Source organism: Lepidothrix coronata, unplaced genomic scaffold, assembly GCF_001604755.1.
Source record: "Lepidothrix coronata isolate B3197 unplaced genomic scaffold, Lepidothrix_coronata-1.0 Scaffold59, whole genome shotgun sequence".
NCBI lineage: Eukaryota > Metazoa > Chordata > Aves > Passeriformes > Pipridae > Lepidothrix > Lepidothrix coronata.
In genome coordinates this window covers 2,971,581-2,993,988 of record NW_016690239.1, presented here as the reverse complement: position 1 = coordinate 2,993,988, position 22,408 = coordinate 2,971,581, and the positions used below count along the sequence as shown (strand labels likewise).

General features: G+C 36.5%; 1 protein-coding gene across 7 annotated transcripts in view; it reads right to left on the bottom strand.

Annotated features, from left to right (window-relative positions):
* The window catches only part of MLLT10 (myeloid/lymphoid or mixed-lineage leukemia; translocated to, 10), a 123,189-nt gene that overhangs the window by 17,806 nt on the left and 82,975 nt on the right, over positions 1 to 22,408 (bottom strand). For all 7 annotated transcript variants that reach the window (XM_017817132.1, XM_017817129.1, XM_017817133.1 and 4 more), the window contains 2 exons: positions 16,468 to 16,646; positions 950 to 1,067 (listed from right to left, as the gene is read on the bottom strand). In XM_017817132.1, the coding sequence (XP_017672621.1) occupies positions 950 to 1,067; positions 16,468 to 16,646 (297 nt within the window). The remainder of the gene's footprint in view (positions 1 to 949; positions 1,068 to 16,467; positions 16,647 to 22,408) is intronic.

The window sequence follows — 22,408 nt, the reverse complement described above, 5'->3', positions numbered from 1 at the left end:
CTTTGCATCCCAAAACAACTCATAAAATATGTAACATATTAAACTTACTGCTGCCATCTAACAAGCACACATTATTCTGCAAATTTACTGAAAACTTTATGAAAGCGTATAATTCACTAATTCCTATTTATAAGCAGAAGCATAGGAAAGCCCCTTGCTAAAAAGGTAGTAAAACAAACAAAAAAGGCCTCATTAAATATATGAAAACGTTTTGCTTGGAAGGACTCAAAAGGGTTATTTTCCCTATGGCCTCTCAATAAAATAACCCTATCTGCCCCCTTCAAGGTTGCCCTCCCCCTATTCTGAGTCAAGCGACCTCCGACCCCTCGGAGGGCAAAGACATGACTGATCCATTCTTGGTAAACTGCTAAACTCATTCCCTTCCCCCAAACAGGCATGACTACTACGACATGTCAACAAATCCTTACGGAGGGAATGAAACAAAGCAAAGCCAGCGGCTCATTAAAACCGCAGCGGAGAGCCTCCGGTACCAAATGCCAACCGGTAAATATTCACAAGATTATTAAATGCTGCACAAGTTCTCTAACGGGATCTCTTTCACACGAACTTGTATGTAATGCAATTTCATGAATTATGCAAATAAAGGTTTCAACTATTCACGACAAAACCCAGAGCTGTGTTACTCCGGTTGCAAAGAGCTGGGAACTGAGCGCATCAATCACAGGAGTCACAGGAGACACTGGTGCATTCCTGCCTGCTGATGGCTCTGCTTAAACATTTACATTTCACACACCGAGGGGAAAAAAAGGGGGAAGAAAACCCGCGCCGTTCCACAGAACAACTGAGAATTTACTTCCAGCACAGAACAACTTTGTACAAACATTTAATAACCAAATGCTGAGCAGAGCCCACAAATAAAATTTAACAATCTTTTTAAAAATACTGAGGTCTGTGAAGCTGAACATTTGCACCGGCAGCAGAAGCTTACCTGCTTGGCTGTTTTCAGACTGAGCCATAAGTGCTGCCATGGCTGAATTTGGATTCAGCCTATTGCCGTACATGTGGGATGGAGGCAGACTGAGAGAAGATACAGGTAGGGTGTTTGCCTGCAAGAAACCGATTAAAACTTGAATCCTTGTTTTAGAAGGGGGAGAAATGCTAGATGTATTTTAAAGAAGCCTTTCTACTGCACAATTATTGTCTTTGTAAGTTTAATGTTTTTTAAAACCAATGTATTTAAAAGAAAAAAATATTTTTCCTTTGTGAGTACAGAAACAGAATTGCAGTACTTTGAAAATATGTCAGTTTTAAAGTGTGTTGTACTTGTCGTTGGCAAGATCTGTCAATTAAAAAAAATCCTTCTAGTAAAAAAAGTACTGTGGCAAATATTAAAAATACCTAAATTGCATTTTAAAACGCCCACAGTGTAGCAGGACGGGCAGATTTCCTTGCGATCCTGAAGTATGCGCTCAATGCGAGGACTTAGTAGCATGGCGACCATGTGGTTATCCTACTAATTATTTAATCTTATTAAACCATTTACAAAATAAGGGCAGGTAGACAACAGATGTCTCACAAATGCTTGGGTTCCTTACATCACAAGCCGGCTGTGGAGGTCAAAAGGTCCAACTTTCAGCTCTATAGTTTAACTACACGGAGCCATATTTCCTTTGCTCGACTCCGTCATTAGTAAAACGTGCACACTATTTTGTTACTTCCTATTTTGATAGACTTGGAAGCCTGGTGTTTTTTTGTTTTGTTTTGTTTTTATTTTAAAGAACGCAAACAGCCATTACAAGTATGTTTTCTATACAATAGGGGGCTCGGGGAATCACAGCTTTGCCCTGACCCCATATAAGGAACTGTATTTTTGGCAGTTGGCCAGCTCTACTTATTGAAGAGCTCCCAAAGTTTGTGTTCATTCATGTTGCTAACCACAATTCTGAAGGTCTCTGCTGGGACTTGTGCCAAACAAGCGAAAATGAACCCTTGAACAGATGAAGCTAAGGAGGCTGGCCAAAATCTTGCATAATCCAATGCAATAAAAATACCTTCTTCTTTGGCTGCTGATGCTTTTTCCCTTTCGAAGAAAAGATTTGTGTCAAATGCTGAGTTGCAGAGACAGGCAATCAAAGAAATAAAGGCACGGCTGCTTATTTAAAAGGCATTTTCCTACCTGATAAAAAAATTATTTCAGAACAAAGAAAAGACTGCAATGGGGGTGGGGTGAGGGTGGAACTGAAGATACACAAACCTGTCTGATCACTGGTTTTAAAATTAATCTGCTAAGAAAATGTAAACAACCTTTACACACGAAACTTTTTTGAAAAACAAAAAAAGAAGGTGAACGGTAAGGAACTCAATTTCTGGGACATTTTGACATGCATAACTGCACACAAGAGACAGGGGAAACATACTGGTTATTACAGCAAAATATTACAGAGTATAAACTATGTATCTGGAAAGAATCACACACTACCATTAAGTTTTGGCTTTCGGCCAACATATTAAACTTGATGAATGGACTTTTATGAATTCACACAACTGTTTTCAATGATGCTTTATTTACTACATACTGGTGAGAAATTGTGCCTGATACTTACATTCTTCTACTGTCACAAAGTTAGAAAAAGCCACAAGTAATTGCTTACAATGATCAGGGTTTTTTCACTTTTCAGTTTATAGGTATGTGCAAGATTGCTAGACATGGAACCAGAGCATCACTTCACATCTGGCTGTTATTTCTGGTTGTTTGGTTGGGTATCTTTAGTAGAATTAATCAGAATTATTTCTAAGTCTTAAAAACAATGCAGGCACTTCCACCTATATACAACAGCTTCCAGAACTACAGCATGTATTAGTACTGTGACACTGACCGACAAAGGCAGCAATACTGCACAGCTCCTGCTATTTTCTTTAACAAATGCCCATACTGCAACTCCAACTCAACTATTACTGTTTACTACCAACCTTCGGCTGCTTTCCCCTCAAAACCAAAAAAACTTCAGAAACAATATAGTTTTTTGTCAAATCCTTTCACTGAAGAAACCTTATAGAATGCAATATTAAGAGATTCAACCAGTATTACCATTCAACCATATCTAAAAGGTCAGACTAGCAAAATAAAAGTCTACACATACTTAGTTTAAATAGACTGGGTGAGGTTATGAATTCTACTAATATAGTTTGTGCCTTTTTTTTTTTTTTACTCCAAACACCAGGTCTTATTTCTGTTCAGTTTTAGAATATTTCTCTAAAAGATTTCTTTTTAATTCCAGTAAGTGTACTGCTCACATTTTGCACAGAAGATGTACACCTACTCTCAGTCCGTGTAATTCACTGCAAGGCTGCTAAAATGTGCAATAGCAACTATATATTAGTTTATGATGGCAGGGTAGCTATAATCAGCAAGGAGAATATGTGTTAATTTGACTGAAACATGCACAAATAGCTTTAAGAACTTTCTGAAAATATTTAAGTATCTTGAAGGGAGTTGCTAAAGTTTGTTGAGTAACCATCACATCACAAAACAAAAGACATCAAAGGAATTAAACAATGTTTGCTAAGTGGGTTGATAGATTAAAAGACTTAGCAGGATTTAAACAATATCTAAGAACTTGAGTTTTTTCACAAGTGGTGGTTTCACCCTAGATTTAACCCCTGTTTATACTTAATATTAAAGGTGTCGTACAACGAGTTGGAACTACCAAAGTTCTAGTGCCATCCTGCATCCTATGCAACTCTCAAAGGAAAAAGACAATAAAATTGTTCAAGTTAAGTTGGAGGCAAATTAAAAACTTTGAAAATACTTTTTTAAAACAGCTACGTAAAATGACAAGAATAATGATTTGCTACGCTTTCTTCTGTATGTGACAACTTCATCTGACAGGGAAGTAGAGGAGGTGGAGGAGTGCTACATTATTTAAAGGTGAAATAGGAGCTTCATGTTTCACTCACAGTCGAAACAAGCTGTAGCAAGAATTTATTAAAAATGCGCAATCATCCTGTCAATACATATTAAGGTCACAGGACCGAAACATGTTCTAAAATGCAAAACTTTTAAAGCTGTATTATTCTTTATTTCAACTGATACCATTTAAACACTCAACACAATACATGATAAAAACGTAGGAAGTAATGAAAAAATGAGACTGCTAAGTATTTATTTTGAAAAGGCAGCAAATTTTCCTAAAAATATTTTAGCAGAAGGATTTAAGCCCATCTAGAGGTAGTAACACACTGTTTTCCTTTATAGCATGTTCAATAAATCAGTAAAGCCATAAGCAGCAGAGCAGCACAGAAGGACGATGCATTGTAATTCACAGAATGTGCACATGCAATAAGAATAAATGATTGATATTTGATTGATGCTTAAAAACACTTCCTCTACAGCAAGAGAGAAAGTGCAAGTATATTCTTCTAATTAAAGAACAAGACTTGCAAGTTAACTAAATATATAATCCAAAACATTTAAAATAGTTTTTTATTTGTTTGCATGACTCTAAAATTGTATTTTACTCTAACAGTATGACTACAAAGTTTCCCAAGTAACTAAATATTTACTTAAAATTTCCAGGGAAAGCAGTCTCTTCATTTCAAAAGTTTCGTGTTCTTTAAGCAGAAAAAAAACTAAGGGGAGAAAAATTAGGCAACTAGCTGTATGCAACTAGACTAGGTCCCAAAACTTTGAGACCCTTTGAACATGCCTTTTCCCCTGTTCCTTTCAAGTTTTATGCTATGAAATATTTTCTGATAACAGGCCTCGTTTCTGTCTCAGCTCCACACCAGTAAGGTTTTAATACTCAGCGTGTGATGAGAGATGAAACCAAGTGTGAACAACTTTTGGGTCCCATGAGTAGGCTGACTGTTGAAGCTGTCAGGTTCAATTGCATCATTCCACATTATTCAATGCCCCAAACTGCTCCCTAATTGTTAGGGGCTTAACATATTCAAAACCATTGTTTAGGCTAATGCTGAAATGCCTACAGTTGAGTTTCCATAAAGAAAGGGGAGGGATTTAATTGTAGTTAAACCATTACTGAACTCTCCTCCTTTCATGATAGGACAACAAGGATGGCCGGAACAACCAATTCCAAGACAGCTTCTTAATCAGTTTATACCCAATCAACATCCCTTTTCCCCTCTGCTTTAAAAATAGTCACTTCGATATTGTAGCTTTGTGTTACATCGTCATGATGCTTTACAATTAGTGACAGATCACCTAATTACCTATTTCCGCCAATATCTATTTGTCAGAAATAATTTCAAAGGTTAATTTTATTTCTTGTTTAAAATAAAAACATATCATTGTTCCTGTGGTTGGGGTCATACCATTAACCAGTCATACTAGGTTCTTCATCACAGCACGATGCTGGATATAAAGCACAAAACTCTCCCTTGTTCTCATTAACACAAAGTTAAGAAATAAAGAGCACTAGATACCACAAACAACTAGTTATGGTGAAGTAGTTTAAAAGATTTTGATGTAGATGAAGTTAAAAGCTGCATTTTCTGCAAGCTTTTCTGCTACACTTCTGAGAAGATGTTACTAATGCTCTCCGTGCAGTTGTCGAGCTTCATGAAACATGAAAGGAAATTCAAGCACTAGACCAAGTATTAACATCAGCTTACTAGAAGTCATCTTAAGCTCATGTATTTTCGTCTTATGACAAGCAACATTTATCTGAACAATGTATTAATTAATTAAAACCTGCATTGCAATTAAATGAGCTTAGATATGAACACATATTAATGCTAGGCACATAATTATAATAAAAAATTGATAATATGCATATATATAAATTAACTGCTTTTCTTGAGAAGTGAAGAGAGCTGCCTGTCAACCGACAGCAGCAAAAGTAGCCTGGTCTTATGCTTCCTAGCTTAACTTGGACAAGTGAAGAAATATTATTTTTATCCCTGGAATTTTTAAGGCCTTTGCTCGGGTATTGAAGGCAATGGGAAGAATATGCTATTGCTTCCTTTTCTTCTTTCAGTACCTTTAACTTCATTTAGGAGATGTGAGGGAACCACTGATACACATCATCACTTGCCTTCTCTGAGCCGTCGCTCAGCTGTTCATCTGGGGTGGCAATGCACACCCACAGGGGGTGGTCAGACCACAGGTAACTGCAACACAACAAAGCATCTGGGAAGCCCAAGAGGAAGGTCTGCCACAACAACAACAACTTCTCATGTATCACTTGCTGCAACACAACCCTTGAAAATTTTCACCACAAATACGAATTTGCTTAGAAATCTTATCTAGACCTTATTTCTAATGAAAAAAAAAATTCCAAATTCCTGTTTATTTTCCTATATGCCAAGAAATACAGATGGAATGGAGGACAACTCGGAAGATCCTTAATCAAGCACTGTTTCCACATTTCTTCTGAAAATTATCATCTTTTCAAAACAACTACCACAACACAATATTAATCTGCAGCATGATATTTATATTTAAAATATTTATATATATTAACTAAAGTCATACTTTCATTTACATCTTATTAATACACATTTTGGCTGTCATAAGTTATAAGTTGAACATAATTAATAATTAATTTTCAAGCAAACTATACTGACCAACTGATTAAAACAGACTACAGGAACTACAGATGACTGAAAGCAAAGAGCAAATTTTTACAGCTAACCTCATCTCACCTGCTATCACACATCATCAGTGTGAATCAACTCCCAACAGCCACTGCAGTGTTTTATTCATTCATTCTACGAAAGCAATACTGAGATTAAAAAGATAACCCTCCCAAACTGTCATCGTTACCATCCAAGCACTCTGAAGACCTTAAAGTCCGAGGTTTTTCTTAAACAGATAATCAAGGTCCAACTATTACACAATAAATATTTTCACTACCTGGCTGAAATAAAAGAATTAACTCTTTAAAAGTTTAATTAGGAGGCTGGAAAAGTTAAAATTAAGTCAGAAAAAGAGTTTATGAAGTCCTATATGGATACAATATTCACATCATTAGTACTTTTTCTGTTACTAACAAAAATACAACTTTGAGCTTCCAGCTGTAATGAAGACTCTCACTTACGAACAAGCAAATAATCAAATACCATCTTTGAGAATCAATTGTTTTGATTAAACGTACAAATAAATCTTTCAATTAAAAGAAACCATCTAACCTTCAAACAGCAATGCTCAAATATTTTCCAAGAAAGGCATGAATGAATGCAACCAGGAAACACAGTGGGATTTGAAAGGCAAAATGAAAAATTAATGGCACACCTACAGAAACTAATTTATACCTCTGCCCAGTGTACAACAAGGGCACATCAAGTCATTAAAAACTACATGGATAGAAGGCCTATCTTCCAGTAATGTGAAAACACTATAACCTCAACTGTACTACTAGTTTACTCCTCTCCTCCATGTTAACTAACCTGGATATTATATAATATTTTAACAGTTAAAATCTCTTTAGTTATTATATACCAGACATAAAAAAGAGACTTGTACAAAAACTAACCAGAATGCTACTTCATTAAGAGGTCTTTTTTGGTTGGTTGGTTTTGTTGTCTAGGCTTTTTTGTTTGTTTGTTTTGTAGTAGGCTTAGGTTGTTTTTTTTAAAGGAGGCTTTACAGAAATAAGACCCTGGGATTCCTCCAGCTCCCCCACAGACCTAACTGAAAACAGAACTATCATGTCAACACAAATCCCTTTTACCTCAAGTTTGTTCCTCCATCCTTTCCATCCACCTCTCTCTTTATAGCACTTAACCTGTATGTGCTCTACATAGACAATGGAAGCACTGTCTTGCCCAAGAATCTGTTTTTCTTAAGAACCTTAACCTATCTATGAGGAATCTCAATTTCACTCTCATATTGACTAGCAGAGAAAATGGCTTTATTAGGGAAAAAACTCAGTAATCTATTTTCTTCATATTAGTATCCCAAAGAAAGTCAGACACTTGTAATATGGCAAATAATGGATCTGAGAGAAAAGTAACTACTTGAAAAATTATATTTCAGAAAGAGTAATAATAAAGATCAGCTACTTTTGTTCACAAACATTGACATTTTAAGTAACTAAATAAACCTCAACAGTCTTTGCTATTTAAGTGATGAAACATCTACAGTAGCAGAATTGCTGCTGTGTAAAAAATGCTTGCAAGATTCTCAACATTTATAGAAGGCCTATAAGGACACTGACTCAGCAACCAACTTTGCAGCTTGTAACAAAGCACACACCGTGTAAACTTGAAATCTTTTCCAAGTCAGACCTACATGTTCAGTTCCATCCAAATAGTTTTATTATTTCCATTGCATACAAACTAGAAAATTTCACATTTTTCACATTCAACACCATTACTATTGTCTCAGGCAACTAAATTGAAGTAGTGCTACACTCAGTTCAACGAAGAGGTCAATGTGCCTCAGTTGCCTGGAGACTGATGGTTGCTACAGCAGCACCAGATAAGCCAAGCTAAATAAGCTTCAGCTTGAAGGCAGAAAACATTTATTGCTAGACTGAAACATTGATGCAGTTGTCTCAGCATGCAGCCTGTGCAAAATCATGCAACTGCCTTTCAGACTACTTCTATATTGCATAAGTCTACACGAAGACAATCTTACTGAAGCAAGAGGAAAACACAAAAAGTAAAGATTTTCACTAGGCTAAACACTAGATTACTTGCAACTATGATTCCTTTGTTCTTCTACTTGAGTCACATGTTAGAAGGAATTTTCCCTCTGGCTGTAAATTCTTGCTCCTTGCTACTCTCATCTACCCCCACCCCAAAAATCCTCAGTTAGATTGCATGAGAAGAAAATTAGATTTTTACCCATTTTCCTCGAAGTAACAAGGAATTAAAACCTCTTTTAAGTGAGAAACAAGAAAATTCGAAGCAAAAATCTTTACTAGCACAGTTCTTTTACATTTTTAATTTTGCAAGACTCAAATTTAAGTGGCTGTGACACAAATTATTTTGGAAGAAAAGTCACTGTTTAGCACTGACACCCTACACCACAATATTAAACCTCTCTGTCTACAACATACTGTGGGGATGCATTTAGCACACTTTCTAAATCTCCAGAGCTGGCAATTTCCTGTGGCAGCAAGTCCCGAAGATGAGCAACATATTCTATTAAGAATGATTTCTTTTTGTTCTGGTTGTGCTGACTTTTCCTTTTATATCTTTTTTTAAGTTATGAGATAAGGAGAACCGAGAAATTTCAGCACCCAAACAGTCTGTGATCCATGTTGATATTTTACCTTTGACCCGGTGAGCAGGAACCTCTTTCAAGAGACATTATCATCAAGGTGTTTTGATAGTAACATAAAATATGTTAACTGGTTTTCATGTATCCACCATTTCTACTGATTAGAGAATTCTAGTACCACAGTAAAGGCACAATTTCCTTTTTCTGTAAGGATGCTGCTTAAGCCATGCAACATCACTACCTCCAGGTGTTTTATTATTCTCTTTTTAATTTTCACTCATATTAAAGCTCCTACAAATCATCTTTAAAAAGAAAAATGCAGAAAATACACCCAAACTGACCTCAAATTGGTAAAACTGGGTGCTGTTTTGCATTTTAAAAAAACAACAAAGGAAACAAAAAAACCTCACACCACCACCACATACGGTATGACAATATAGAAACTGAACTTAAAAAATGAACTAATAGAACTTGCTTATTTTGGAGAAACTTAGCAATATATTAACATATTGCCATAATCACTGTCTATGCTTTACCTTAATGACTAATTACTAAGGGGTGAGAGGTGTCACCACAAGGCACTCAGCTGTTACTAGCTTTGCAGATACGCAGTAGAAATCTATCCTATCTGCACTCTGGACTACCTAAGAGCTCTTATGGCATTCAATATCTCAGTGATTTCCATATTAAGAAATAGACTTCAGAAAGTGGCTTGAAAAAAATGTAAAATGAGAGTCAAGTTCTTCCTAAATTCTGGAAATCATCTCTGATTACTTGTCTAATGCAATTTAATATAAATAGGATAAGTTCCTTTGCATTGCAAACTCTAACTTTTTAACTTCCACATTGTTGTGATGTGCACCTTCAGGAGTGAAGCAGGAAACTCACTTAAGCAGCCAACCATCTAACGCAGGTTACTACAGTCTGAGATTGTCACATCTGTCACATCCCAAAGTCCTGCAACTGGGGGCAACTTGTCTTGTTTCGTGTACTCGTTCTACTCCCCAAAGAAAAGTTCATTAAACATTAACAGCTGTTAGACCCACCATTTTCTAGAGTATCCACAGGGAGGACGGCCCAGAAACTTCCCTTGCTGCCTTGTTTCCCGGCCTGCCCAGCTCTAGCAAAATTCAGATGCTTATTAACCTGAAACTTTCCTTCCTTCCTCATGTTTACATTGAGCTGAATATTAAAAAAAAAAAAAAAAACAGAACAACTACAACAACAAAACCCACCACAAACACCAAACCAGCAGGAAACAGAGCATGTTTCTCTGAGCAAGACTGGGAAACAGTCTTGCAAGAGTACCTTCCTTGGCCATACTGAATTTGAGAATGTGAGATCCATAATTTGAGGCTACAACTGTAAACCTGGAAGAAATATCAATCAGGAAGATGCATTTTACTGTCCTATGAAAATGCCCAAATCTCTCTCCTGAAGACTTGCAAAAACTCCATTCAACTTTAATTTTCAGCAAAGAAACAAAGGGTATTTGTTTAAGATGTACTCTTAAATTCCTTCATAATTCCACTCCTGTTGTGGAAGGTATAAATAAGAATAGTCCCGAAACTGCTCCTATCTTCTCTGTTGATAGGGACAAGAACTAAGTATAGCGTTCCTATTTCCTGTATTTTCATTTATTTTCCCATGAGTGCTAGAATATAAAATAAAAAGGACAAGAAAGTCCCTTGATAGCATGCAAAATGATGAGCAGACTTAAACTATGACAAGAAAAAAAATCCACTAGAACAGGAAGCCAAAAATAGTGTCGACTGGTGATGTGGAGAAAGAGCAGGGGACTACAGAGATCCAAAATTAGGGACTAGATTAATTCAGAAAGTGAGAAAATATAAACTTCAGGACAGATACATCTGAAACATCATGTGCCCTACATTCAGAACCTGAAAAAATCTCAGGATTCCTGAGCTTTCACATTCCTCTGTTGCTAACAAATAACTCCAAATCTACTGGAAAAAAGTAAGCCTTATCTCCCTCTAAAAGCTGGATCAGACAAAGAAGGATAACCACTATATGAATGCTAAAGAAAGCCCTGCTGTTTTTCTACTGCTCCTAAGGGGAGTAAAGCCAAAAGAACTTCAGAGGGGACAATGGGAAGTGATAAAAAGAAACTTATTTCACTCGGCATTGCAACTGAGCAGCAGCACCTACCTTCCCAATTATCACGTCTCTACCCTGGAGGCAGTACTTCATTACGCTATGCAGAAGTGGACCTATCATGTCATCACAAATAAATCCTGGATGTAAAAGAATAACAAACAGCAACTATTTATTCAGTTTCCCTATCTGTGCAAGCTACAAGGACTGCTGTTACAGACACTTCTTGGCTTTTTCCTTCTTCATTATCTGCCTCTGTGGCGAAGGAAGTACAAGGCATAAAGTAAGGGCTGGGAATTTAGGTAGAAAATAAAACAGAAGCTGCAGAGGAAAAAAAGAAGAAATAATAATCCAGTAGCAGCAGCAGAAAAAAAAAAGTAAGAAATAGAAAATCTTTTGGATTGTATCTGTAGAAGAGGTTAGTGGCCGGTGTATGCAATATTGCTTGAAAATGTGCTTATTACAGATGTGCTTATTACAGTCAGTAAGAGCAGAGATACCATCACGCAGTAGAATGAAAAAATTCATCTACAAAGTCAAAATTTTATACTGAATTGTCAAACGAATAAATCCTGAAAAATTCTGAATAAACTGAGATTACTATAAAGATCCTACTTTACTGAATCATATGACAGCAAACCCAAAAACTTGATGAGCTACAAATTTTTAAAGCAAAAGGTTGTATATTTAAGCAAACTATGTGCCATTTCCACTCCCACTAAAAATACTACTGAAATGAGATGACAAAACACTTAAATGCATTTTTTCTTAAAAGCAATACAGTCTGAGACACTAAACAGCTTTAATAATCAATGACTGAAGAAAACCCAGACAAAACCTTTACTTCCAATCCTGCAGTTTGATCCTGCCTTCAGAACATGGAGACCCCAGAAACAATCGACCATAGAGCACCAATAGGGTAATTTCACTCATTTAAGTAATCAAAAAGAACAGAAAGCTCAACCCATTTCAGTCTCAATCCCAACCGAAGTAGCAAACATTCAGTTATATAATACTAAATCTACTAAGCAAAAATTTGGGGGAAAAATAATTTTTCAATCTAACAGTCATTTGCTGACAAATAAAACAAATCTTGCTGTGCAATGCCAGAAGACACTGAGGCTCCCAGGTCACTGTTTTTTCTATGAACATATGTTAATCACTAAGAATAACTTATCAGAAAGAGCAATACAGCAAACTGTTACAGAACAGCACAACAGGCTGACAGACATTTTTGCTATAATTATGAAACACAACGAAATCTTTGAGATAAAAACTGAGCATAGGACCTTAGAGTGGTGCAACTTTGTGAGCTGGCTTAAAAGGAAAAAATTCAGACTATATTCAAAATCCAAATGCAAGAAAGTGATGGTTTTTTAAACAGAGGACACATATAAAGTTTACATGATCATGTAGAAGTTAAACATATACTTCAGAGAGGAAAGACAGACCTTTGGGATACAGTAGTTTGCTGTTACATATAAACAAGGCAGTACCCACAAACATGTCAAGAGGATCAATTCACGGAAAACCAGAAGCAAATATTTGTGTGGACTGGACTGTTCCCCTTTTCTCCTGTATCCCCTTTTTCCTACATTCTTGCAATTATTAAATGCATTGTTATGCTAATAAAGCCTCACTTGAATTAAGCAGTGTAATCTATGTGAGGCTATGCCCAAGACATATAAAAAAGAACAGGATGCAAAAAATCTGCATTTCCAGCAAGTGGCATTTTTACTAGTCCAACGATTCCCACCTGGTGAACAACACCAGCACTTAAATTCAGTTATGGCACAGCACGAAACACAAGTTAATAATGTCTTCTGGATTTATTAGATTGGAATAAAAATTATGAGTGGCATGAGAGAAAAGAAAATGAGATGGAAAGGGGGATTGTAACAAGGCCCATACTATATTTCTGTCTTAAACAAAAACTACAGTATGGGAACTATCATACTGGTCAATAAAATGAAAAAATCAAAATCCAGGATTTTCAAGTTGTGAGATTTTTTTAAGCTTTAAAATCAGTGTTGTTTAGTTGCTGAAGGAAAAAGCAGCACTTCGAAGTTCTAATTGCTGAAGTTTTACACGGGCATATAAAGTTATTAAAAATAAGTTATTTTGTTATTTTGAGTAGTATTAAATTTAATAGTATCATTATTTAATGTTATTATTACTTAATTTAGGGCAGTTGCTTGCAAGTTTTTTTAATACTATGAACAAAATTTTCTGTACTAGGGGCCTATCATACCATCCTAATCAAAATATATCAGCTAATTCTGATACTAATTCTGTGGAAACATATTTTTTCCCAAGACCTTCTCTTTAGAATTTCTTAAAACCCTGTCTTTTAAAACAAAAATGAAAAAAAAATCCATCAAAAATTGGCAAATTTATGATGTCTCCAAAATCGTAATTACAAACGTCCAATAGAGATCTAGGAAAAGAGCTGAAATCTTACAGGATACATCTTAACAGCAGATCCTAGAGGCTATTCCAATTTTTAGTACCATTCCAATTGCACATCTGCCACCCTGACCTTGAGCAGCCAAGGTTTGGTTATACTTGCTCTCTTAAGTAATAGTAGTTTAAGTAAAATCTAATTTTTTAACTACTGCTTTTTACCTGCTATAGAGATAGCTTAGCGTAATACCTAGGGTGACAGTTTTCAGAACACTACACAAAAAATATATTGGCACACTCTTATTTGAATACTTCCATGGTCAAGAGGTGGGTAAACACTGGGACTACATCCACAAGAGCCCACTAAGTAGACAGTGCACTTTGATGAAACTTTGCAGAACTAAGTAGGTAAACCCTAACCCTTCACATGTAATCAGTCATTTATGCTAAAACGGGGGGGGGAGGGGGGGGGGGGCGGACCAAAAAAAAAAAAAGGTTTGCTTCAATTGGAGAACAACTGCATGGTAAACTAGGCTCTCTTGACTGAATCTCTTCAAACTAGTAAGGACCTTATACTGAAAAAAGACTCACTGAAGCAGTGGAGGAGTTCGTTAATTCTCTGTTCAAAGCCAGGACAACCTTTAAGGTTGTCAACCAAAGATTCTCACCATTTGAATCTCTGTATAGTTCAGAACCAAAAGGCTCTTTAAATGATAGTACCTGTGACCAAGATTCTGAGAAGTAAATCTGCAACCACTTGAAAACAAGTTTGGTAGTGAGGTAAGACACATAACTTCTTTGCTTCTTTGGGGAGGGGAAAAAAAAGCCCCCAAGGCAACTCCCAAACAACAAAGGCAAAGAAAGGACAGGAATTTCAAGCACTTAACCTATGGAGGGCTCTCTAGTTCAGCTAAACAGTAAGAGAAAGTCTATCTCCTAGGGTATACTTCTCTCTCTTTGTGACAACAAGAGCTAAAAAAATACTATGGTATTTCTGTTCCTGACTGCTAAATATGGGGTTTGTCCCATTGCTTTTTGATGTTTATCCTCTGACAGAGGTTAACAAATAGAAGTGATGGTGCACCACTCTTGCTTATTTAACTTTTCCATGTCAACTGATTTTACAGACCTTTGTCTTATCCCATCTCTGTGTCTCTTTTTCAGGCCACGAGTCCTTCACTATTTACTCACTCCTTATAAAGATGTTCTTTGCCATTGTTCACTGCCATGGCTCTTCTTGTACCTCTCGTGGCATGTACCGTATCTGTTTTGAATAGAAACTGCCCTCTCCCCTTAACATGGACTTTATTTGCCCTCTTACTACCTTGTCAACACAGGCTGGTGAGGTCTTTCAGCAGTTTGTGACAGCTGATCTTCATAATGGCTCACTGCATAACCCATCAGAATCAGGAAACTTGGCGTCTGTTCCTCCTCCCTTCCCCAGATCATTTATGAGTACGCTGAGCCGCACAAAAGGCCAAGTCTTTCCAAGGCACTGATGGAAAACCTCTCCACTGTGGAAACTGAGCATCGACTTATTTGGGTTTTTTTAAATCTTTTCACCTGCTCCTAAATTATGACACAACCTCTCCTTGTATCTCCAGACTGTTCAATTTAAGAGTCTTCAGCGAGTAACAGTGTGTAATGATCTTTGGAAGTGAAAAAAAAAAAAAAGAGAACTTGCCAAAGCACCATATTTTTAATTCATTTCTTGAAAGTAATTTCTATCAATTTGTGCAAAAGAGATGTGTTTTTGGGTGAAACCACCTTATATCTTTAGGAAACCACTTCAGAAGAATTATATAAAAATATGAACTGGCACCTAAAACAACAACTTGTTATTTGACACTGAAATGTATTCTGTGTTGATCTTCACATAGTATTGCTGCTATACATGTACTATACTCATCCTCATACACACACATTAAGCTTGATTTTAATTCTTCAAGTTTATATCCACTATCTTAAATCACTGCAGACTCTTTAAAAGCTGATTGCTTGTATGCACACAAAAAGATATATATTTGATACATTCATTGTAAGATTCCCATCATAAAATGAAAAATACAAGAAACAAGAAATATAAAATCATCTTGTCCAGTGTAGCATTCCTTCATACTTGCACACTAACCTTGGTGGCTTTCTCCAACTATAACTTTGTACTGTCTTGTCTTGCTAATGTAATCTTGTCCAACTTAAATTCATACAAAATACTATCATAAAGATATTTTTTTTAGTTCATTACTTCTACTATGCCACCGTTCTGCACTTCTCCCATGTCTTCCTTACTCCTTCATCATCAAACATGAGCTACATAACTTCATTTGCATGACCTCTCATATACAAAACTATAACATGTCAACATTCATTTGTTATCAAGGCCATCTCTTTGCCAGGGCTAGCCTTAATTGCCCATTTGTCAAATATCCCAAACAAACCCTCTGTTCTTTAACTGATACCAGCATTTTTGCATAAAACATGGAAAAGTTTATGTATTTTCCTCTTTTAAATCCTTTCTCGATTGGTTCTGATAAAAGACTTGTAAATAAAATTTTTACTACTGGTCATAATATAGTCATTATTACTAAACACTTCCTCAGACTATTTTTTTTAAAAAATCTATGTGCTCAACAAAGATGAGACTATGTAATATCATGGGGAACTTCTAGTCACTATAACATTTTCACAACAAATACAACGTTTATTAACCTATTTTCCAAACAAATTATGGTTCCTTTTAATATTGAAAATAAGCAGGTCAATAACATGGTTTGCTATCTTAAACTCTTGTGATAGTTTACCTGAGTTGCAGCAAAAACAGTAGTTACAGAAGGCGCAGTTGAAGGTGATAGAGCTCCCACTTGCTGCAAGTGCCCTGAAGCCTGCTGAGGTAAATGAGAACTGGAAACGGGAGTGCTAGATCCTGAGCCAGATACTGCATTTGGAAATGATACTGCTACATCATTGCTGCTAAAAATACCTGAAAAAAATTACAAAAACGATTACATGCATCTCTCTCTCTCCTCCTCCCTTAGTTTTCTAGTAACCATGTAAATATGCAGTAGAAAAATTAATCAAGACAAACAAGATCACTTAATACATAATGCAGAAAGCTCCTGTGTTGAAATTCTAACCATGCTGATTGATAAAAGTGCTCTTGTCATTTGACATTCTACAGTTCAGGGAACACAGATTGATTCAGTTTTAAGTTTTTGTAAAACGTGTGATAAATCAAATACTTATGTGCGTTACAAACTGCTCAAATATTAACAGTAGCAGAATTTTTGGCTAAAATGCCTGCCTTCGGCCGAGTCTGCTATCAGAGCTTGTTCTTTAAATGAATTACTGTTAAGTAAAGAATGAAGTATTGGGCTATATAACTGAACATACACCACACAAATGGAAAAAATACTTTTTAACTTTAAAGTAAATGTTTCTAAACAACATACATTTATCCAAAACTGTAATTTTGGCAGCTAAGGATTGCTTGTGCTTTTTCAGAAAAATACTGACAGCAAGTCTGAGGACGAAGTACTCAGATTTGCCCGTAGAACTGGTGGTATTTCATTTATTCACAAACAAAAATTCCATCCATGATCTATATGAATGCTTGACTAACATTTCTGCTAGAACAGTCAACAAACAAATGACTAAATACATTAACATTAGTCAGACTTGCACGTTAGCAATTTAAATAGGAAGAGTTCATACCCCTCTGTGAAGCCATTACTTCTGTTCATCTACATGCAGGGTAAAGTTCATTATAGAGGTTGGGAAAAAAACCCCTAGTGACCAGAAGCCCAGGACAAGAAGTAGTACCTGTCTATGAAACCGTTAGGCTCCACGTGCATTAGATAAGTGAGCTGTCAGCTGGCCAAGGAATATCAAGCATGGTAGCACTGAACTGCAGTTAGAGGAAGAGTGCCACAGGGAGTAAACAGAAGTAGAATGAACATGGTTAGATCAAAAAAAGCAACAGAACTGAAATGCCAGTTAGAAGGCAAAGGGTGGAGCTAGTTTGTCACTCATACAAATAAGGATTTGAAGAAGGCAGTGACAATAAGAAGATACTCAATGTTAAAACACCACTTGCCACCCAGATATCCCTCTGAGCACAGGCAGTCAAGGGAGACTAACATCCAAACCCACACATAATATGCAAACACTGATGCATCTTAAATTCCCTGCCTCCATTAACTGTCAAGAAAAATGGAAGAGAAAATCAGCCAGTCCCAGCAGAGAAAGAAGATATGAAAAAACAGCTGAAGACACATCCTGACAATACTTTTTTCCTGCCTAACCAAGGTTAGTGACTTGTCATCTTCTCCCCAATCTCTTCATTACAGTGTAATTCAATACCTGCTCTGCTGTTCTTCTGACTTCTGTATCTTTTTCCACTTAGTACACCTCCCCCTCCTTGTTTTTTTTTTTTGTCACCATCCCCAAAATCTACAGTTTGGCACTATTAGCAGTTAAGATCCTTAAACTGTTCACTTTACGATGATCTTTTCCCAGTTTTATCTGCCTCATCTAACTACACCGTACGTTTTATGGATCCTGCTCTAATTTGTCCCTACACACCACCAAAATGAACACAATTAACAAACAGCCTTGATACTGAGTCTACTCTTAAATGTGATACAACTACAACCACGAAAGCTGAAATATAGCCCAGGTCCTCAAAAGATTTATCTGCTTTTAATCAGCAATTTCAAATTAATAAAAAGGATGAGATTTGCCCCTTTGTTTTTGAATGCATGAAAACACTTAAACATACAAACATTCTTGGAAAATATTAGATTCTCATGCAATTATCAGGCTTCAGGAACCATACGTTTTAAGAGTAAAAATAATGAAATATCGCAACACCTATGATGAAATCATAAGAGCTCATCACCACAAATACTATCACTCTCATAAAATATCAATAGTAATGAGAGGAGAAAACAAAATTTTTGGTGAGAGTCAAGTACTAAAAAAGTAGGATATTTTGCCAGAAAGGGAAAACAACTCCAAAATTTTAAAGCTCTTGTAGATTTTTTCTTAATTTTTAAAAATCTTACACATTTAGTAACTGCAGAGCTTCTGCTGCTTCTATTTTAATGATAAGGTTTATTCTTCCTCTTAAAAATAAAATTCTGGAATACAAGCAGATAGTTATGAAATTACAGGCATAAAAAATATTTCAAAAGAAAAACAAGCAATAAACTAGTTTGCCAGTGGAATGAGGTAAGCTAATATTTGATGCCAGTAACTGCAGTAGTATTAAAAACACTATTTGTTGCTGTTGCAAAATACAGGACAAATATGACCTATCCGCACACTCTGTTTGGGATAAGTATTTTTATTCAGCAATACTTTACTTAACACATAAAGTACATGCACCTTCTGGAAATAGTCATGCAACCAAGATATTACTCCATGCGAGCATTCAAATAAGAACTGTATGCTAAAAATACAAATAAATCCTTGATTTTCACGCTGTTTCAAAAAAACTTGTGTAAAAACTAGGTGCATATCATATTAGAAAGCCAAGACAGAACACATCAGAAATGTCTCAAATGCACTAAGTTGTCCTTTGGGGTTTGGGGAGAGATAAATCCCTTTCTGGATCAGGAATGAATAATAATGAAACCCTAAACAAATCACTGTAAACTACACTGATGTTTAAAACAAACCAACCACCTTGACTTTCTTCCCATATTACTGAAAAGCCAAGTAGCTAAAACTTGTGATGAATGGCATTGTGTAATTTGCCAGAGGCATAAATAGCATGGTCAAATATAATCTTCAGCATTTTAAAGAGAACACAGTTCTTTCAGCTCCAGGTGGAAACAGAAATGTAACCCTGTTCAGGTAAACTCTGACCGTGCGTAATGCCACGAGCACAGCTGCACAACACTGATTTCAGGTTCTAACAGATAAAATGTACATAGAGCCTGCACTGTTGGAGTGAAAGGCTTAAAAAAAGGCAACAAAAAAAAAAGGCATCTCTGGACAACAAGTAACTGCCTGTGTAGTACTGTAGAGCAGAGAACACATCAGATAATGCATATTGGGGAAAAAAATGTATTCTTTTTTTGCTGACAATCAATGACAAAATAGCTAGTAGAGAAAAAAAAGAACTTCAAGAATAGTGAAAAACAAAACAGCCTCAACTAAGAACTAGCATTGCAGCAACATCCACCAGGTGACACACAGTGATAAAATCACAATTTTAGTGATTTTATTCAAAATCGCAAAAGTAAGTAGTTCCATGAGCATAAGACTTAATATAAGAGATTAAATTCTGGCTTTCAACAGTGTTGCATCTCACAAATGACATTGATACATTCAGCTTTCCCACCACAATTTCTGTATCTCGCTATGAAATCCTCAGTTCTTATTTTCTAGTACTACAGCCCCTCTGTTATCCCTTCCGTTCCCTTCCTATGCTGGTGACTGCCTAGTTCAGCAAGAGACAAAACAGGCAGCGATTACTTTTGTAGCCATACACTGTCCATTCCTATATACAGGAACTTACATGTTTTAGACTCCTTTTTTTTTTGCTAAAAATTGGACAACAAACTCAAAGCTTACTGTGGGCCAAAATCAAGAGACAATGTGTAGACTGCTTCCCTAGGAAGCTTGGAAAATGTTCTCCCTAAAGCTGTATTTTCTTTTGTAGGTCAGTAATTTGGAACTCTTGGAACAATTGTGAAAAGAGGAAGTTATCTGAAATATGTCATAGGTTGCTCATCTTAGCATTTTGCCAAAACTTCAGGAATAAGCAGTATATGGTCAAGGAGGTTATTTTTAAAATGCAAACTTACAAGTCCACAAAAGTTGCACAGAACTACAGAACCTTGCTACTTAGGGGAGGACAGATGGACACGGGGCAGGCACAACAATCTCAAGGGGCCTTATAGCAGAACTCACAATAATAAAAGGGAATTTTGACTCATAAGAACTTCTTTACAAAAACTGAAGCTATATACACATTTTCAGCACCTTCACTTCCTGTGGTAATCTCAAAAAGTCTCCCCTAAACCCACTGACAACTTTCTATATTGAGCAAAATGAAAAAGTGCCTTTGCATAAAGCAGTCCAGTTTAGTAACTAAACGTGTAGAAAAAATTAAGTTCTGTTATATAAGGACAAACATGTTCTATTCCAGTACAATTTAACAGTGGAAGAGGTACCCCTCTACGTTACTTTGTAATATGGACATAAACTAAAGTGAATCTAATGCAAAACACAAGCAAATAAAAACAGGTTATTTTGACAGTTGTCCAAAAGGAGAAGAAAGTTGCATATGAAACTGCTGAGCTGGCAACAGAATTTCATTTCAGTTTATGAGATAATGAGCTTGGATGCTAAGGATCAATCTATTTCCCTCATGAAGAAATCTGAAATCTAAGAAATTATCAAGCAGTTTTCCTGCAGCTGATGAACAAAGTGGTAAGAGTTCACCTTCAGAGAGGTTTCTAAAAGATTCTGCAGTAACAGTTCGAGAAGTGCACAGTAATGCAAGTTACCGATCTGCAGCTGGATAACAGGCTACCATTCCCCTCCCTTTCAGTAACTGGGCATCCATTTTTGATGGAAGCACAACAGCCTATCACAGATCAACAGTCAATGCCCTCCATTCATGAAGGGCATTCTGAGTATTCTCCATGATGAGGCAGAAGGAAAAGAAGCTCCCAGACTCGAAGTACCCAAAGAGTACATACTGCTGGGGGTAGAGGGGAGGAGGGAAGATACAAGTGTGCAAGTTTTCAAACTGGAACAACTGTTCTAGTTTCATACCTACTGACAGAAGGCAGACTGCCACAATTATTCACTTTGAGAATACTCTATACTCTATAGATCAGATTTATATACAAAGACCAAAACTCTTGACAAGAGTTTTGAGACAAGAACCTTGACATAACTGAAGAAAACAATTCAACATAGCCAAGTCACATATACAGCAAACACCTGAAGTCTGCTATCAAACTCCATTAAATTTATCCTCAAATCCTTGACAGCTCAGCCAGCAAAAGATGTTCAGTCAATCTCTTCTGCCTACTCCCATCCCTGTGTTCAAAACCCTGACTGTACAGCTGTCTACAGTCAGTCAGAAATGTATTCAATAATGGCATAAGGTTGAAGGATCGGAACTGATCTGTGTAGCTACCAAAATGGTCTACTCTTGTGTTCAGCTAGTCCCACCTGTGAGAGTGAACAGTGGTGTTTTATACTTGACTCCACGTTCGTTAATGAGCACACATGTCAGCAGTGATATAGAACTCACTCTTCAATAAATTGCAACAGTAAGGAATACATATACCAGCTAACTAACATGAAACAACACAAGTTGCTTAGACCAAGCTCAGTCAGTGCACAGCCTTCAGTTAGTCTTTTATTTACACATGCAGATTTTTAAGTACAACATTTCAAAACTGCCTAAACCTCTGTCAGAACGGTTACAACTTCCTGGTGCAGTGTGCCTTTTCCCACTTCCAATTATTCCAAGCTGATACAGGTCTTACACTACAGCTCTCCACTGCAGAAGGGCTCAAAACCCACATTTTTCATAGCCAACTCAAGATGAATTTGCTCTCTGAGAGAAAAGGTTTAAATGTGACACAAGAAGACAGGTGAATGACATGCTGATCTAGGAACACTAGGAGAACTGTGTCGTTTTTCTAGTCCACTGTATGTGTCTCTAACAGTGAACGATAATAGCTACCAAAGTACACAAAAAAAGGGCAAGCATGT